A 15,432-nucleotide genomic window follows, 5' to 3' on the forward strand; every position below is an offset into this window, starting at 1 on the left:
AGGTCTGCCTGCAGGCAGCTTGCAGCTGTGCAAAGAGGTCCCCACGAAGGCTTGGCTGTTCTATTATATTGACTTTCCACTAAGCTGCTGTGTTTACCCCCGTGGCACTAACTCCGATCTTAAGCCTGAACCTTTCCCAGCTCAGAACCCTTGTTGGCTTAGCTCCTGCTGTGTGAATTCTAGGCTGGGGCTCCTGCTGCTTGGTCAGTACTCCTAATTTCCTCCTTCCAGAAATGTGTCGAATTCCCTTGTCCACCTCTCATTTGCTGCCTCTCAAATTGGGTCAGTTGGCAAGGGGAAAATAGGAAATCTTTGACATTCATTCGCTCTCGTTTTAGTACAGTCTCGGGAGGGAGGAAGGATAAATAATAATACGTGTATGTCAGGACTTTTTTCCTGTTTATTTTTTTAATTGGAGGACATTGTTACAATGTCATGTTGGTTTCTGCTGTACAGCAGTGTGAGTCTGCTGTATGTATACACATATCCCTTCCCTGCTGAGCCTCTCCCCTATCCTGCTCTTCCAGGTCATCGTGGAGCGCCGAGCTGAGCTCCCTGTTACACAGCAGCTTCCCGCCAGCTAGCTGCTTTGCACACGATAGTGTGTATGTCAGTGCCGCTCTCTCAGTTTGTCCCCCCCTTCCCTCCCCCTGCTGTGTCCACAAGTCTGGGTGTCTATTTCCGTCCTGCACATAATAGGTTCATCAGTACCATTTTCTAGATTCCATATATATGCATTCATATGTGATATTTGTTTTTCTCTTTCTGACTTTACTTCACTCTGTTATGACAGACTCTAGGTTCACCAGCATCTCTCAAAACAGAACTGATTTTTGCTAATCAGCCATGATTTTGCACCTTATCGCTGAAGAGCATCGACTTGGTTCCTAACTCTAGGGGCTTTATTTTGTTTTGGTTTGTCATCTCCAAAGCCACTGGGGGGCAATAGGTAGTCCTGCTTATAAACAAGAGGGGTGTCTTGTTTCTGCATTTTCTATTAACATCTTTATTCTAAAGTTTTCATTAGGCACTGAAATTTAAAATGAAAACCCTATTGTAGTCAATTGTGGGTTACCCTGGTGAATTCTAATTTTTTTTATCTGTAGGGGACAGGCCTCTTAAGTGCCCCCCATGACCCCCTCCTGATATGGACACCTTGTGGTATCATTCCTTCTCCTTGAGTGGGAGTGGTCTAGAGACTTGCTTCTAACAAACAGAATATTGCAAAGGCGATGGGCGCTCTCTTCTGTGATTAAATTACCAAAGATTGGGACCTGCTTCTTGCTTACTGACTCTCCATTGCTTTCTTGGCTTGTGTAATTTTCTTTTGAAAAAAAGGTATGTATGTATTTATTTACTTACTTGACTGTGCCGGGTCTTAGTTGAGACACACAGTATCTTCGATCTTTGTTGCAGCGTGCAGAATCTTTAGTTGTAGCATGTGGGATCTAGTTCCCCAACCAGGGATTGATCCCAAGCCCCCTGCATTGGGAGTGTGGAGTCTTAGCCACTGGACCACCAGGGAATTCCCTTGGCTTGTGTACTCGGATGAAGCAAACTGCCATGGTGGTGAGGCCCACATGGCAAGGGACCGAGGGCCTCTTGGTGTCAGTAGCCAGTGAGGAACCGAGGCCCTCGTCCGACAGCCTATGAGGAACTAAATCCTGCCAGCAGCCGCATACTCCTGGAACCTTGAGACAGCAGCAGCATGGCCGACACCTTGATTGCCACCTGTGAGTGTCGGTGAGCAGCGGACCCAGCTAGGCTGTGCCTGGGCTTCTGACAGAAACTGTGAGAACTAATGTATATTGTTTTCAGCAGCTAAAGTTTATGGTAATTTGTTATGCAGCAGTAGATAACTAACACACTATCCTAGCTCAGGTGAAATAGTCTTGGCTTAGCATGTCTTCCACGTCCCAGGTCCTGAATGTGGCCATGATTTTTTGTCTTTTCTTTTTTTTTGGCTGCACTGCACAGCATGTGTGGATCTTAGTTCCCTAACCAGGGATTGAACCTGTGCCCCCTACAGTGGCAGTGGGGAGTCCCAATCCCTGGACCAGGGAAGTCCATGGTCCTTATTTTTAATAATGAGAGAGCCTTGGCATGTAGTTCAAAAACAATCACACTAACTAGGGGTAAAGGCAGAAAGGTACCAGCATCACTCTCCTTCCTTTTCTTGGGGAAAGAAAATACTGGGGAGTGGGAGTCCTTTCAATACCCACCCTGAGTCCATGGCCTGACATCACTGCCCAGGTGGCACCGATGGCCTCAGAGGCCTTGGATCTGGCTGAGCCTGCAATGGTGCTCTGTCTTGGGGTTGTCATTTGTTCTTATTTGGGCAAGAGTTGGCACAAGTCTTGTCCAGACTCTCAAGGACAATTTTGGGTTCGTTTTCTGTATAATTACAGGGTGAGCAGTAGGGTAGACGATGCCAGTACAGCAGTGAGTACGTCTGGAGGACAGGCTCTGCTGTTCCAGGACTCCCACTGGGGTTGGTTCAAGGGGCACATCTCCCACCTAAGTGATGCCTCCCTCATGAGCATCTGGCCCTTGGTGAGTTGTGGGTGTAGAAGCATTCTTTCCTCCTGGGATGGAATGTATTTCATCCTCGAACTTTGGTTTTTATAGTCATGGTTGTTTGCCAACTCTTGTGATTGGTTCACGTTGGTTAAAACATGGGGCATATGGGGTCGGGGAGGAGTAGCTCATGCATTCAACTTTGGCTTTTATCCCATCCCTACTCTTGAACAAGGGCACAGATCCCTGAGGCATCATCTGTCTGCCTTGAGGTATAGGGGAGCCCCAGGTTAAGTATATTTTTCCCCAGCTTTATTGAGATATAATTGACATAATGTGTTAGTTTAAGGTGTACAATGCGATGATTCATGTACATGTCGTAAAATGATTTCCACAGTGAGGTTCATTGACATCCATCACCTCACGGAGTTCCCATTTTGTTGTTGTTGTGACCGTTTAAGTTTGCATTGTGGTGAGAACTTTTAAGTTTGACTCTCTTAGCAACTTTCAAGTATAGGATACAGTCCCAGAGTCTTATCTGCTGAGGGGATAAAGCCAGGGTTGAAAATGAAGCAGAGGGGATAATAGATGAACTGAGGATGTTGATTGGTTATTCTGATTAAAAGTTAAGCCAGATTATCACTGATCAGACACTATCTGTAGCATATAGATAGAGGTAGATACTGGTGCTATGTTGCAGAGAAGGACGATGCTTTGTGGATTTTAATAGATACATAAGTATGAGAAAAGATCTTAAGTTGGGAAAGGACTAATCCACAGAGTGCTGATGGTAAGGCAAAAAATTAGTAGTTTTATCTACATTAAATAAAGGTTGTCTAACTTGCATATATGCAGAAACTACCAATTTCTTAAAAACACAGATTCCTAGATATTCTAATGCAGTAGGTAAATTGTATAAATTTACAAAGAAATAAATGATATCTGAAAAGGGGTAATAAATGCTCACTATGCACTGTAGCTTAATGATTTTACTACAATTTACTATCATCTGTTTTCTTGAGGTTATTTTTATCTATTGTATCCATATTTGGGTAATACTATGTAATGCCGTGCTAATGTGCATCTTTTCCCAATTCATGTTGGCCTTGAAATCAGCTGTGTTGGGAGTATTTACACCAGGGAAATTGGCAAAGGCCACAAATCAATACCCTTCCTCCTCTTTTTTAGAGACTTGGTTGTTACACATTTACCAGCCCTTCATTGGATATGGTCCTTAAAGAAACCAGGAGTGGTATCAGTAGTGAGGAAAATCAAAGCATGAACTATCTGAAGGGCAGAGAAAACTTTATCATAGAGTACAGCAGGGGTGAAGATGTGGCAACTTGACCCAATTTTTTGCAGCAAGATGCTCTTTAGATTCCTTCAAAGCCTAGCCTAGATGGTTGCAGCCAAAAGCAGAAGTGGTGGGAAGCAACTTTGGGGAAGGTTCCCAATTCCATGATGAACTGGAATGTGAACCAACGTGTCTCTTGCTGAGATGATATTAGTCAATGGTGCCATCTAGTGTTGAAGTACAGATTGGCTCCAAAGAGGGACGCTTAGAGGAAGCCTTCTCTTGACTTAGGCCTTGGAAACACACTAACACAGTTTCCTCTATTTTCTTTTTCTACTTCATTTCCCTACTTCTGGAGTCATTTTCTATCCACTCCTCCAACAAGAATAGCCACTGGTGTTTTCTTGTTGTTATTGTTGTTTTATTTTGAAAGATAGGAATTCGGTGTGGTTTCCAAGCAAAAGAGAGAAATGCCAAGAGTTGAAAGGCATAGATATAGAAATCAGCACTTTCCTGTATTATGTATAATTTGGAATGAATTTGCTTAGGGAAGTTGTTTAGATCTTCTCTTGCGGGTCACATAATTCAGATGCTTCTCTGCTTTTCCAGCATGTCCCAGATATCCTTCCTATTTCCTGTGACAGGGGCATATGAAGTCATCAGCATGTTGTTGCATAACAAAGAACCCAAATTCATTCTTTTTTTTTTGTCTGTTTTTTATTTTTAAACTTTACAATATTGTATTAGTTTTGCCAAATATCGAAATGAATCTGCCACAGGTATACCCGCGTTCCTGCTTCATAGATATTTTTGTAGCAAATAGTAGAAGGAAAGTCCTATTCATGACTTCCAAGTGAATAGGATCTTTCATTCTTTTATGAGAACTTGTGTTAATAAGTCTTTTATTTGAAGTAAAGGTAATTGTATATGAAGGTAATTGTAATATGTATAAGTTCTCAAAGCTGGAGAGTCCTCCAGAAGAGTAAGATTCTGGGATTAATTCCCACTGGAAAGGTTGACTGCATCATGAGCACTGGAGAAAGCAGTATGGTAGTCCCTCAGTGAATATTACTTCCTTTTTTCCCCTTTGGTGATTGATGATCTGTGTAAAATTAAAGAACATTTAACTAATTAGTGGGCTCAAAGGTGTTCTACCCTGACAGTTTTTAATCTTTTCACTAAGGATAACTGACCTGTAAGTTTGGGACTATTTCAGATGTTATCAAACAGAATACCAGTAAGGAATCAATGCTACCCTCTCTGTAATGTGTGTAGCTGGAGCATCCTGAACTGTTATTGTGAAACCTTTCAAAATGGAAGGAACAAAATGTCACAACTCTGGATACGAAGTCCGAAAATGGGATTAGACTTTACCCAGGATACTTTTTCAATGTTCAAAGAACAACAAAAGTAGTTTAGAAATCTCATCTTGAGACTGCTAAGCTACCTGAACACACTTTATTTTAGGTGAGGGCCATGGGTTTTGCAGTCAAGTCAGCTGCTATTTATATAAGCAAGCCTTCATCAAGTCTTGTAAAGCTCACCCTCTTACATAGATTGGCAGCAATTTTGCCTGAGAAAATGAGCCTGCGTGACTCTAGAGGCGACATACACTTTTTGTTAGAAGAAGGAATTGAAGATCCTGTGGGTAAAGTGAAAGTCAGTTTTGTCCATATGCAGGTCCAACTGTTAAATATAACAAGGCCTGGGTATTCCCATGTTCCTACATGTTCAATAGACATTCCAATTTATCAAACGGTGACAAACCTAAAAGCCTGTGACATTGTCCTGATAGACCCTGGGAAAGCTTTTAAGTGCAGATCATTCTTCTAAAGGTGGATCTGATCCTGTGTGGTCTTGAGCTGCCCCCCACCCCACCCCTACCCTACATAAAGGACTCATTCTTTGGGATAACTTTCTCCTTGTCCCTGCTTGGCCTCAGGTCCATGGCATCTCTGGTCTTTGCTGCCTACCCTGGAGAAAGGTTCCCTTTCTCATACCAGTCTGTTCTAAACATGGCAACAAAATCTCAAAAAACTTTTAATAACACACTCTTGTCATTTTAAATGCATCTCAAGCTTTGAAATATGTATTTCATATTTCTTTTACTTAGATGTATTGGGAACAACCATCTGACTTTTGACTGCCACAACAGACAAAAAACTTATCTAGTTTCTTTCCCTTTGCTATTTCTTATTATCTCAGCATCTTAATGAACTTTGAAGTGACCACTGATGTGGGTAGTTCTGTCATATAAAAATCAACCCCCAAATTTCCACTAACTCGTTCTTTGGCAGGCAGTTCTGTCGATTAAAAATGGATGCTTCTGGCAACTTTGAGGCACTCTAACATTAAGAAGTGGTTTATGAGATTCCACTGACTTCATTTTAGTGCTATTTTATTGTATTCTTAAATAGTAGAACACCGATAGTCCAACATGGTAACCCACTCCAGTACTCTTGCCTGGAAAATCCCATGGACAGAGGAGCCTGGTAGGCTACAGTCCATGGGGTCGCAAAGAGTCGGAGACAACTGAGCGACTTCACTTGCATGCATTGGAGAAGGAAATGGCAACCCACTTCAGTGTTCTTGCCTGGAGAATCCCAGGGACGGGGGAGCCTGGTGGGCTGCCGTCTATGGGGTCGCACAGAGTTGGACACGACTGAAGTGACTTAGCAGCAGCAGCAGCAGTGAACTCTTAGAGATGTTCTAACTACTCATAAAAGGAAGTTAGTATCCAAGTGACAACTATTAAGTCAAATGATTAAGTACCTTTACTTACTTTGGGAAGCTTTGTTCCATCCCACTGACATTGTCGTTTGACGTACTTACTACAATAGTAAGTAAATGTGTCCCTTATGAAAACTTAAGAAAGACTGCTGTAGGGATAGGAATCTGAGGTACGAACTATGACCCAGGTCTTCTGGGCTCTGTTGGGAACTCTCATTACAGCTTTATTTTTAAAGGAATGAGATTCTCTTTTTCATAAAGGATCCAGTCTAAAATAATTTGTTCAGGCAGCTTCAATTAAAAACTGTCTTTGTTGCTTCTGAAAACAATGGATCACCACTCCCAGAGTTAAAAACGACCAGAACACAGACTTAAAAACCAAGCCATTTAATTGTGTCTTTGAAGGTAAACAATATCTTGATCCCAAGCCCTGAGAATACCAGAGCTACGGGTCTGAGAAGTCCCGCAGGGCAGTATTCTCACAGAGTCCTGAGGGTCAGACCTCAAAGTGTTCCAAGGCAGAGCACTTAAGGAATTCATGCATTCCATTCTGCAATTTTGCAGACGGCCAGAAACAGACCCCAAGAGTCTCTTGAGATGGGAAAAATTCAACTCCTGGTCTCATAGATAAAAGTAGGGAGAGTACCAAAAATGTTATACTTCTCTTCACTTTTCTCACACAGTCTGAAACCTGAGCTATCAGCTCCCCAACTCACAGTAGCCGAAGCTGCAGTTTAGGTTTGAGATCAGTCCCTCTATCCAGAGAGCTCTCATCAATACAGCTTTTTAACAAGCACTTTAAAGAACCCTCTGGCAGCACAATGCGTTAGTTTACAAGATTTTAATTTACAGATTAAAAAGCTACATGTTTTATTTTTTCTCCTTTTTCTCTTCTTTCTTTACATCACTCTTTTCCTTCTCTTTCTCTTTGTCATCTTTTCTGTCCTTTTTGCTGTCTTCCTTTTCTTGCCCTTCTTTCTTTTCTGCGTCCCGGTTGGCAATCTTGTTGTTGATGAGGTTGTGCAAGGCGACCACAGAGCGGATCAGTGAGGCCAAATATACCACCACCATCTGGTCGTTGGTCTTCAGGTAAAAGGCCTTGACAAACTCCTGCAGGCTGACATCCGGCAGCAGGTTGAAGACGTCCTGCAGCTGGTAGATGATCTGGTGGTTGATGGGCAGCTTGCCCGTGGCCACCTTCTCCAGGTAGCCCCTGATGTCCAGGAGCTTGGAGTTGAGTCCCTTCAGACCATGGACCTGGTTTGTGATCCGCTGGGAAAGAGTGCCCACTGTAGTGTCTTTGATGTCTCTGTAGGAACCCACAAGAAAGAGCAGGGGTATCCATCAGTGTCCTATACCATCACAGATTTTCACATTCTAAGGGAATAACTCAGTTTGTGAGGAGGGGCAAGTTTTCTAAAGCAAAAATGTTACCTCTCCGTTTGATAAAGATTTGAGTATAAAGTGCCTTAACCTTGTTTTCATTTGGAAGCATATGTTTTATCTTTCTCATCACAGGACATCTTTCAAAAGAAAAGAGAGAGCTAAAATGAAATCATGTTCACTAAAAAAATTTTTAAAAATCTCTACTTCAATTTCTCTTGTTCCTAAAGAGCACAGCATTCTTTTCACCTGCATCTATAAAATGTCTTGAGATGCTTTTAAATCAGTCAGTAGTAACTTTCTGAACTGAAACGAATCTTATTGTTTGAGAAAATCTATGACCTTTCAAATAAGTCAGGGTTATGTAAGTATTTTTCTTTTTTTTCTAAAATTTGGCTGTGCTGGGGTCTTAATTGTGGCACTCTGGATCTTTAGTTGCAGCATGTAGGATCTAGTTCCCTGAGCAGGGATCAAACTCGGGCCCCCTGCATTGTGAGTGTGGAGTCTTAGCCACTGGACTACTAAGGCAGTCCCCTAGAGTGTAAAAGGCCTTGATGCAGGTTCTCTGCAGAAAACTGGCTAGCTACATTCATTATAAAGGAGGTACACTTAAAGAACACACACTTGCTTTTAACACGCATGTGTTCCTGTCACAGCCAGCATTATAGCTTCCAGACAAGGTGTGCTATCCAGAGTCATAAATCATAACTCTGGACACTTCATAGATGATCCAGGACTAGAGCCCAGGTCTGATGCCGTCCTAAAGTCTCACCGTAATAAGTGTTCAACTCCGACCTCCTCGGCTTCCTCTGCTCCAATTTCACTGGTCACGTGCTCAAATGTTTTTGAGGTTGGAGTTCCATCCTGGGAGAGGAGACTTAATTATAGTTATTTACTTACAAACAAATGAACAAACTAGCACATGTTCCTTTTCACACCTTGATTCTTCTGCTTTAAGTCAGATCACTTGAGGGGTGTTATTACTGGGTTTTCTGTGGCAAGGGTGGGTAGTTTGCTTTGAAAGCTGTCACAGCAGTCCTACTCAGGGTTGAGGTATGCTGCAGCATCATCCTTAGCTTATTTCTGAGGAAAATCCTGATATTATCTTAAGTCTTCAGTAGAGATGGACATTCAGAGAAGTCTCCATTTGGCTAAATTTTAAGGACTGTCATAGTTCATTCTAAAATAGGCCATATTCTGAACACTGTGCCTGAGACAAGCTTATGTTAGAAAATATAACTTTGAACCATCTACTGTCCATTGGGTCAAATGATCAGTGCACCAAACAACGTGGTGAGAATCACTGATTTTCTGGTGGCCTGAATTAATCAAGGCACCCATTAGTGGATGTGGTTTGCTATATCACCTACTTATTTCTTGACAGGACTCAGGAGAAACTTTTCTCAGATCTAGTGCCAGAAGAGGCTGTGCATCTCCTGTCAAGGCTGTGAACTGTTTGCACGCAGGAGCGCATTGCAGTGCGTGCACAGGATATAGGCAGACGGCTTAGATGCAAAGCCTGGCTTTGCCGTGTATGTGCTAAGGGAGCTGTGAGATCTTGGGAAAGTCACTTCACTTACACTAAGTGGTATAAACGTCAGCTGTTGTTATTTTATCCAGGATAGTGTGAATCCTGAAAATGACATTTTCCTCTTGGCTTTGTATGCTAGGATGGTCAAAGCCTTCCAACACCTGTGCAGGACTTCATGGCATGTCTTTTCAGGTACTGATTGTTCCCTGGCTTCATCTTATAATATGACCCTTAAATCCCCTCTATCTTCTATTAAAAAATCCTGTTTCATTGGTGTGTGTGTGCATGCATATGCATGTATGTGTGCAAGCAGCCTCAAACTCCTTTTTGAAAGAGGCAAGGTAAAATTTAACTTGTAACAACTGTATCAAGACCAGGGATGAAAGCCTTAACTGCAACTAGGCAACAGATCTGGATCTCAGTTCTCTAGTAGTAAGGCAAAGAGAAACGGGGGCACAGAGCTCAGGGCAAGGAACATTTGCAGGAAGCTAAGTTAAAAAAGCCGTTTCCAGATTTTAAAATTGAATATATGGATAACTATAAGAAGACAGGTACTGAATACAATGGAGCCAACTATATAGGTGTCAAATCGTACAGATGGGTTTTGCCATCTAGCTCCAGGCAGTTCTGACTTACTCTATTTGAGCTCCAGGCAGTTCTGACTTACTCTATTTGAAAACCTAAAATCCCATGGATGGAGGAGCCTGGTAGGCTGCAGTCCATGGGGTCGATAAGAGTCAGACACGACTGGGCGACTTCACTTTCACTTTAATGCATTGGAGGAGGAAATGGCAACCCACTCTAGTGCCTGGAGAATCCCAGGGACGGTGGGGCCTGGTGGGCTGCCATCTATGGGGTTACAGAGTCAGACACGACTGAAGCGACTTAGCAGCAGCAGTAACTTCCAGGAGAAGACTGTCAGAGGTGGGCCAACAGTGGAAATGGCACTAGATTAAGATCAAGCTCATCAGGCTCTGCATACTCTGCTGAGAACATCTCTGGGTGATCATTTGACTACTTTGGTCTCAATTTCATTTGTAAAAGGAGACTTTAGATTTCTATGGTCCTCTCCATTTCTAAAATTTGGTGATTCAAACACTCAAGGGGGAAAAAACATAATATCAAACTGTTGACAGAAATCAGTAACCTTTTGTTATAAAGTATTTGTTGACTTGAAATGGGGGAAAAACCCAATGGCCCTAAAAGTAGCAAATCTAATCTCCTAGGCTCATAACAAGATGACTTACATCATGAACTTCTTCCACTGAAATATATGCTTCTGTGGGCAGTCCCAGGTCCTTTGGTTTCACATCAATGATGACCAATACCTGGCAGAAAAACACATCTTAGGAAACCACCTTGTACTAGGCACATAGGGAATAACTGCAGCCATTCTGATGATGATTACTGCATCTTTTTCATTCATTTAACCAGATAATGAGCCAGAATTTTCAGGAAAAAAGACTTTACATTTCAAATTTCTTATTTGCTCTGCTCTTCAACCCCATCCATTAACAAGGTGAAAGGTAGTAGTACAGTAAGGAAGGAATCCAGCAGAAGGAAATTAGAGTCAAGACAGCCAGCATTTTAATCCCAGCTGCACTCTCAGAAGATCTTACTAACCATTCTGAACCTCAGTTTTCTCATTTGTAAAAAGGATAACAATCCCATACAGTTGAGAGGATTAGGGAAGGTAACTTACATACTCAGCACTGAGCAGATGTTTAATTTACTAAATACATTGGGTTACTGTATACTACACAAAGCACTGTAAATTAACACAAATTTATAGAGAAAAAGTGGTGAAATGATTCACTATCCACTAGGAGGCTCTTTTCTTGAGTTAACTGGCAAACAATTATCAGTCAAGGGTTTTAAAGATAAAGTGCACTTACTGAGTTAGGGCAGTATCTTTTCATGAGTTCATTGATGGCGATGTCATTCTTGTGTAGTTTAGGGCCTGTGTGGTACCACCCAACTATTCTTTCTCTGGCTATGAAGGAAAAAAATAGTGGCTTTGAACTGTTACATAAAGATCTGTATATTACCCTCAAAAAGGGTAAGAACCTCAGTAGTTATGTTCTCTACCTTTTCAAAAATTCCAGGCATCTAAACCTTGATGTGCTTATGAAATCTTAAATGAAATCTTAAATTCAAAAGCAGGAATCTCTGAAAATAAAGAGCAGGGGAAATCTAGAGATAGCCATATCTCTGACTAGTTTAGGAAACCAGTCATACATGAAGCAACTAGAAAACAATTCCAAGGGAATATATAAACAAATGCAAGTTCATCTCACATAGGTTACAGCAGTGAGTGTTGTGGGAATAAACATTGCCAAAGCAATGTGGCTGCTGTAATGAAATGAAAATGATACACATGACAGAGATATTTACCTTGGTGGTACTAAAGCTCTAGAGGCATGTGGATTTTATTTGATAACTTTTTGCTTTTCTGGTGCAGAGGGCTCTCTCTCCCCTGAAACCTAGGTGGTCTAGCTGGCCTTAAATTGCTACTCCAATTTCTCATTTATTCTACCTCATTTGTCTACTACCATTGGCCTTACTTTAGTCTAACTAAGTGAAAGGGTCTTTGACATTAGACAAAGAAAAGTGAATACTTAGAAAAGGCATTAGGGACACACACGCACATTTACACACCACACCACACCCCCGCCAGTGCCACAGCGCCACCTACCGTTGACCTTCTTAAACATTCCATACATGTTTTCCAAGTAATCATGGTCTAAAAACCAGACAGAATCATCTTTGTCATCTTCATCAAAAGGAACTAGAGAGGAGAAAAAAAACCCCAAAAAGCAGTTTAAGGTGCTAGATAGAACTCTAAGGGCACATATCACAGCTGTGGACTTCTAGGCCAGATTTGACCCATGGCTTTAGCTTGTCCAATACAGTGTTAAAAGTATTTTTGAGTTGCTTTTATTAAAAACTGGAAGATTTCACATACAAATCTAGACCTCTAGGCTCTCTTGAAAAATTGGAAGACCTGGCAATAACTGGCTATAACCATACAGAGATCACCACCTTTGAAAAGGATACATGTTCTTCAGTTTGCTAAAAGTTCCATCATTTCCTAATACTTCTGTTGGGCAAATTACATTACTGCCTGATCCTTTAAGACAATGGAGTTAGTGACCTCTAGTCTAGCGGCTATGCCAGCAATTATTTTGTTGTTCATTATTGTTGCTTTAATCATAAAATACATAGATACATTCTTCTGAACATTCACGAAACAGTGAAAGGTTTTTATCTCCCCCTTGCCTACCCATAACCACGGTTAATAGTTTAGTTCAGGGGTTGACAAACTATACCCACTGCCTATTTAAATAGTTTTATGCAATATGGCTATTAGTTTGTCTACATACTCTTTTTAGTTGCTTTTCTGCTACATTAGCAGAGCTAAGCAGTTGCAATGGAGACAATATGGCCTGAAAATACTTAAAAATATTTACTACTGTGTGTAGCCTTTAGCCTCCCTGTTCTATACTTAAGCAATTCTGAAATAGAATCACTTGGTTGCAGTAAAAAATGGAGATCACGAAAATTTTCTTTCTTTTTAAAAGATAACTGACATTTTAACCATACTCAGAAAATGTAAAATTTGTCTATTTTTTAAAAAACTGAGGTATAATTGATAGATTTTTCTTTTACCTGCAAAACTGTTGGATACATCGAGTACTTTCTTTTGCCATGACCCCAAAAGCACACCAACAACACGTTTTTGGTTTCCAACCTTGCCTATTCTGAATGAGAAAACAAAAGATCAATCTGGATAGGCACAGACTCAACAATACGATACCTAACACGAAATACCAATGTACCAATACAATTTAGCTTGGCTGGAAACTGATCCCACTAAACATATGTAGTAAATTAGTCTTAAAAAAAAAAAAAACAACAAACAACCCTCAAACCTTATAGAAATTTAAAATGGAGAAAATGAAAACTCCCCAGATCTTACAGTTTTAAATGTTATCTGGTTGGTGTTTGAAAACACATTTAACTTTTTATTTTGATAAGAGCTTACCTTTCTTTCTTAAACTTTCTCTATCCTCCAACCTTTTCAGGGATAAAGATGCTAAAGCTGAACCAGTGTTATGGTCCAGCTTGCCAACTCTTCTCTGAAACAAGCCCAACTAGATGGCATAAACAATTCTTTGTATCATCTAGGGGCTGAGAAAATGATTCTGACCCAGAAGCATGTGTATGCCATTTGTGATCTCTCTGAATGGCTAAATTAGGCAGAAGCTGGAACTGAGCTGGTGACTAATCATACTGGGAGGAGGGGTGAGTGAACAAGAAAAACTACCTCAGAATTTCTATCTCCAAATCAAACCGCCTTAGTAATTTTGTGCTAAAGAACGACAAGTGTTTCACTTATTTCATTGGTCTTTATGTAGAATTCTCCATTAACCACTAACAAATGTGACATAACAAACAATTCTATGTTCAAAGGACAGACAAAAGTCATTGTGAAATGAACCACAATTTCTTAACAGTTGCTGGTTCACACCAATTGAAATATACTTATCTAAACACATGATTTGGCAAACTTATAAATGCCTACTATGTCTAGGGTTTGGATCAGAATTAAGTATTCTGATTTTTTTGGGACTAAGTTCAAAGCAAATTTCCACACTCACGGGCTTTTCTTCTAATCTACAAAAATGCGTTTGTGTTTTAGAAAACCCTACAATTGTCTGACACAGCAGCTTGCAGTGTCTGCCTTCACTATGCCCTTAAAAATGTTTGTCGAATTGACTGAACAGAACTGAAATGATGCCTGCCTTCTTAGCACCTCTAGTATCCTATGGGAGAAAAACAGTAATTGTACAGTGGAAAAGCTCCCGTACCTTGTTAGGCCAAGGGTCCTACAAGAAATGGAACTAAACTGGGGGCCCTAAACCTCACAGGAGTCTTTGAGTTTGGTTTTGGCTCTGGTTGAATTGGGAGTTGTACAAAGCAAGAGAATGGGCACTTAGCAACTATGACTTTATAGCAGATGCTCCCAACTGGGTCTTACAACTTTCCAATTCAAGTAACTACTGTAAAACTTATGAACACATGTAACAGGTCCCCCGGGACGAACAGCTCGAAAACAAGCAAGCGAAGGCAAAAGAAATATCTGTGGGATGTTTTCTTATTCATTAACGCCTACACCTCCAACTGGTCTCATTTTTAGAAGAAAAACTTGACTTTAAGACTTAATATAGCTAGGTTTTAAGTCATCGTCAAACCAGATTCCCACTTCTGAAACTTCCACAAGTTAAAAGCACAGTTCTTGCAGGGACCAGACTTTCGGTGACAGTCTTCAGAGCCAAAAAGCGCGAGTCTGAAGGGCTTTCCTACCAAACACCGAGTCTCTTAGGCGAAAAGGGACGGACGAGGCGATAGATAGGCACGAGGACTAGGGATCAGGATCAAATGAAACCTGCTCCCCATACTCTGGCATCGTACGGACTGGGTAAAGGCAATGATCAGCTCAGTTCCCAGGAGTGCCGGCTGGGCAGAAGACTCCGGGTAACTTGGGCTTCATGAATGGACTTAAATGTGGGCCCCTCGGCGACTCAGGGCCACCCCCGGTGCGTCAGCACCCCCGCGGCCGCCGCGCCGTACCCAACGCGCCCGTGACTCAGCAGCGGCGGCGCCACCGGCCCCGGTAGGCCGCCCCGTGCCGCCCGCTCACCGATTGAAATGATCCACCACACTGAGCAGCACCAGGGGGTGGACCACCACCTTCTGCACCGCCAGCTCCAGCATCGCGACACACCCCGCCCGCCAGGCCCTGCTCCCCGCGACGAGCAAACACCGGCAGCCGGAGCGGTAGTAACTCTCGGCTATCCTCCAGGCCTGGCTCCTCCTCTTCCGGCTGAGCCGCCGCCGCGCGGCTCCTTTTTCCGCTCCCAGAGTGCCGCGCGGGTCGGGCTGGCAGGGTCTCTCCTGCTCCAGCCTTGAGGCG

General features: G+C 42.0%; 1 protein-coding gene across 1 annotated transcript; it reads right to left on the reverse strand.

The window, feature by feature from the left end:
- Positions 1 to 6,912: 6,912 nt before the first annotated feature.
- PSMD7 (proteasome 26S subunit, non-ATPase 7) lies at positions 6,913 to 15,390 on the reverse strand. Its single transcript, XM_061387765.1, has 7 exons — positions 15,160 to 15,390; positions 13,125 to 13,216; positions 12,151 to 12,243; positions 11,351 to 11,448; positions 10,703 to 10,783; positions 8,697 to 8,788; positions 6,913 to 7,850 (listed from the first exon to the last, which is right to left on the reverse strand). Exons 1-7 carry the CDS (start codon positions 15,231 to 15,233, stop codon positions 7,412 to 7,414), a joined length of 969 nt encoding a protein of 322 aa, XP_061243749.1. The 5' UTR covers positions 15,234 to 15,390; the 3' UTR covers positions 6,913 to 7,411.
- Between the last annotated feature and the right edge of the window lie 42 nt (positions 15,391 to 15,432).

This window comes from Bos javanicus, chromosome 18 (genome assembly GCF_032452875.1).
Source record: "Bos javanicus breed banteng chromosome 18, ARS-OSU_banteng_1.0, whole genome shotgun sequence".
In the NCBI taxonomy this organism is placed as follows: domain Eukaryota; kingdom Metazoa; phylum Chordata; class Mammalia; order Artiodactyla; family Bovidae; genus Bos; species Bos javanicus.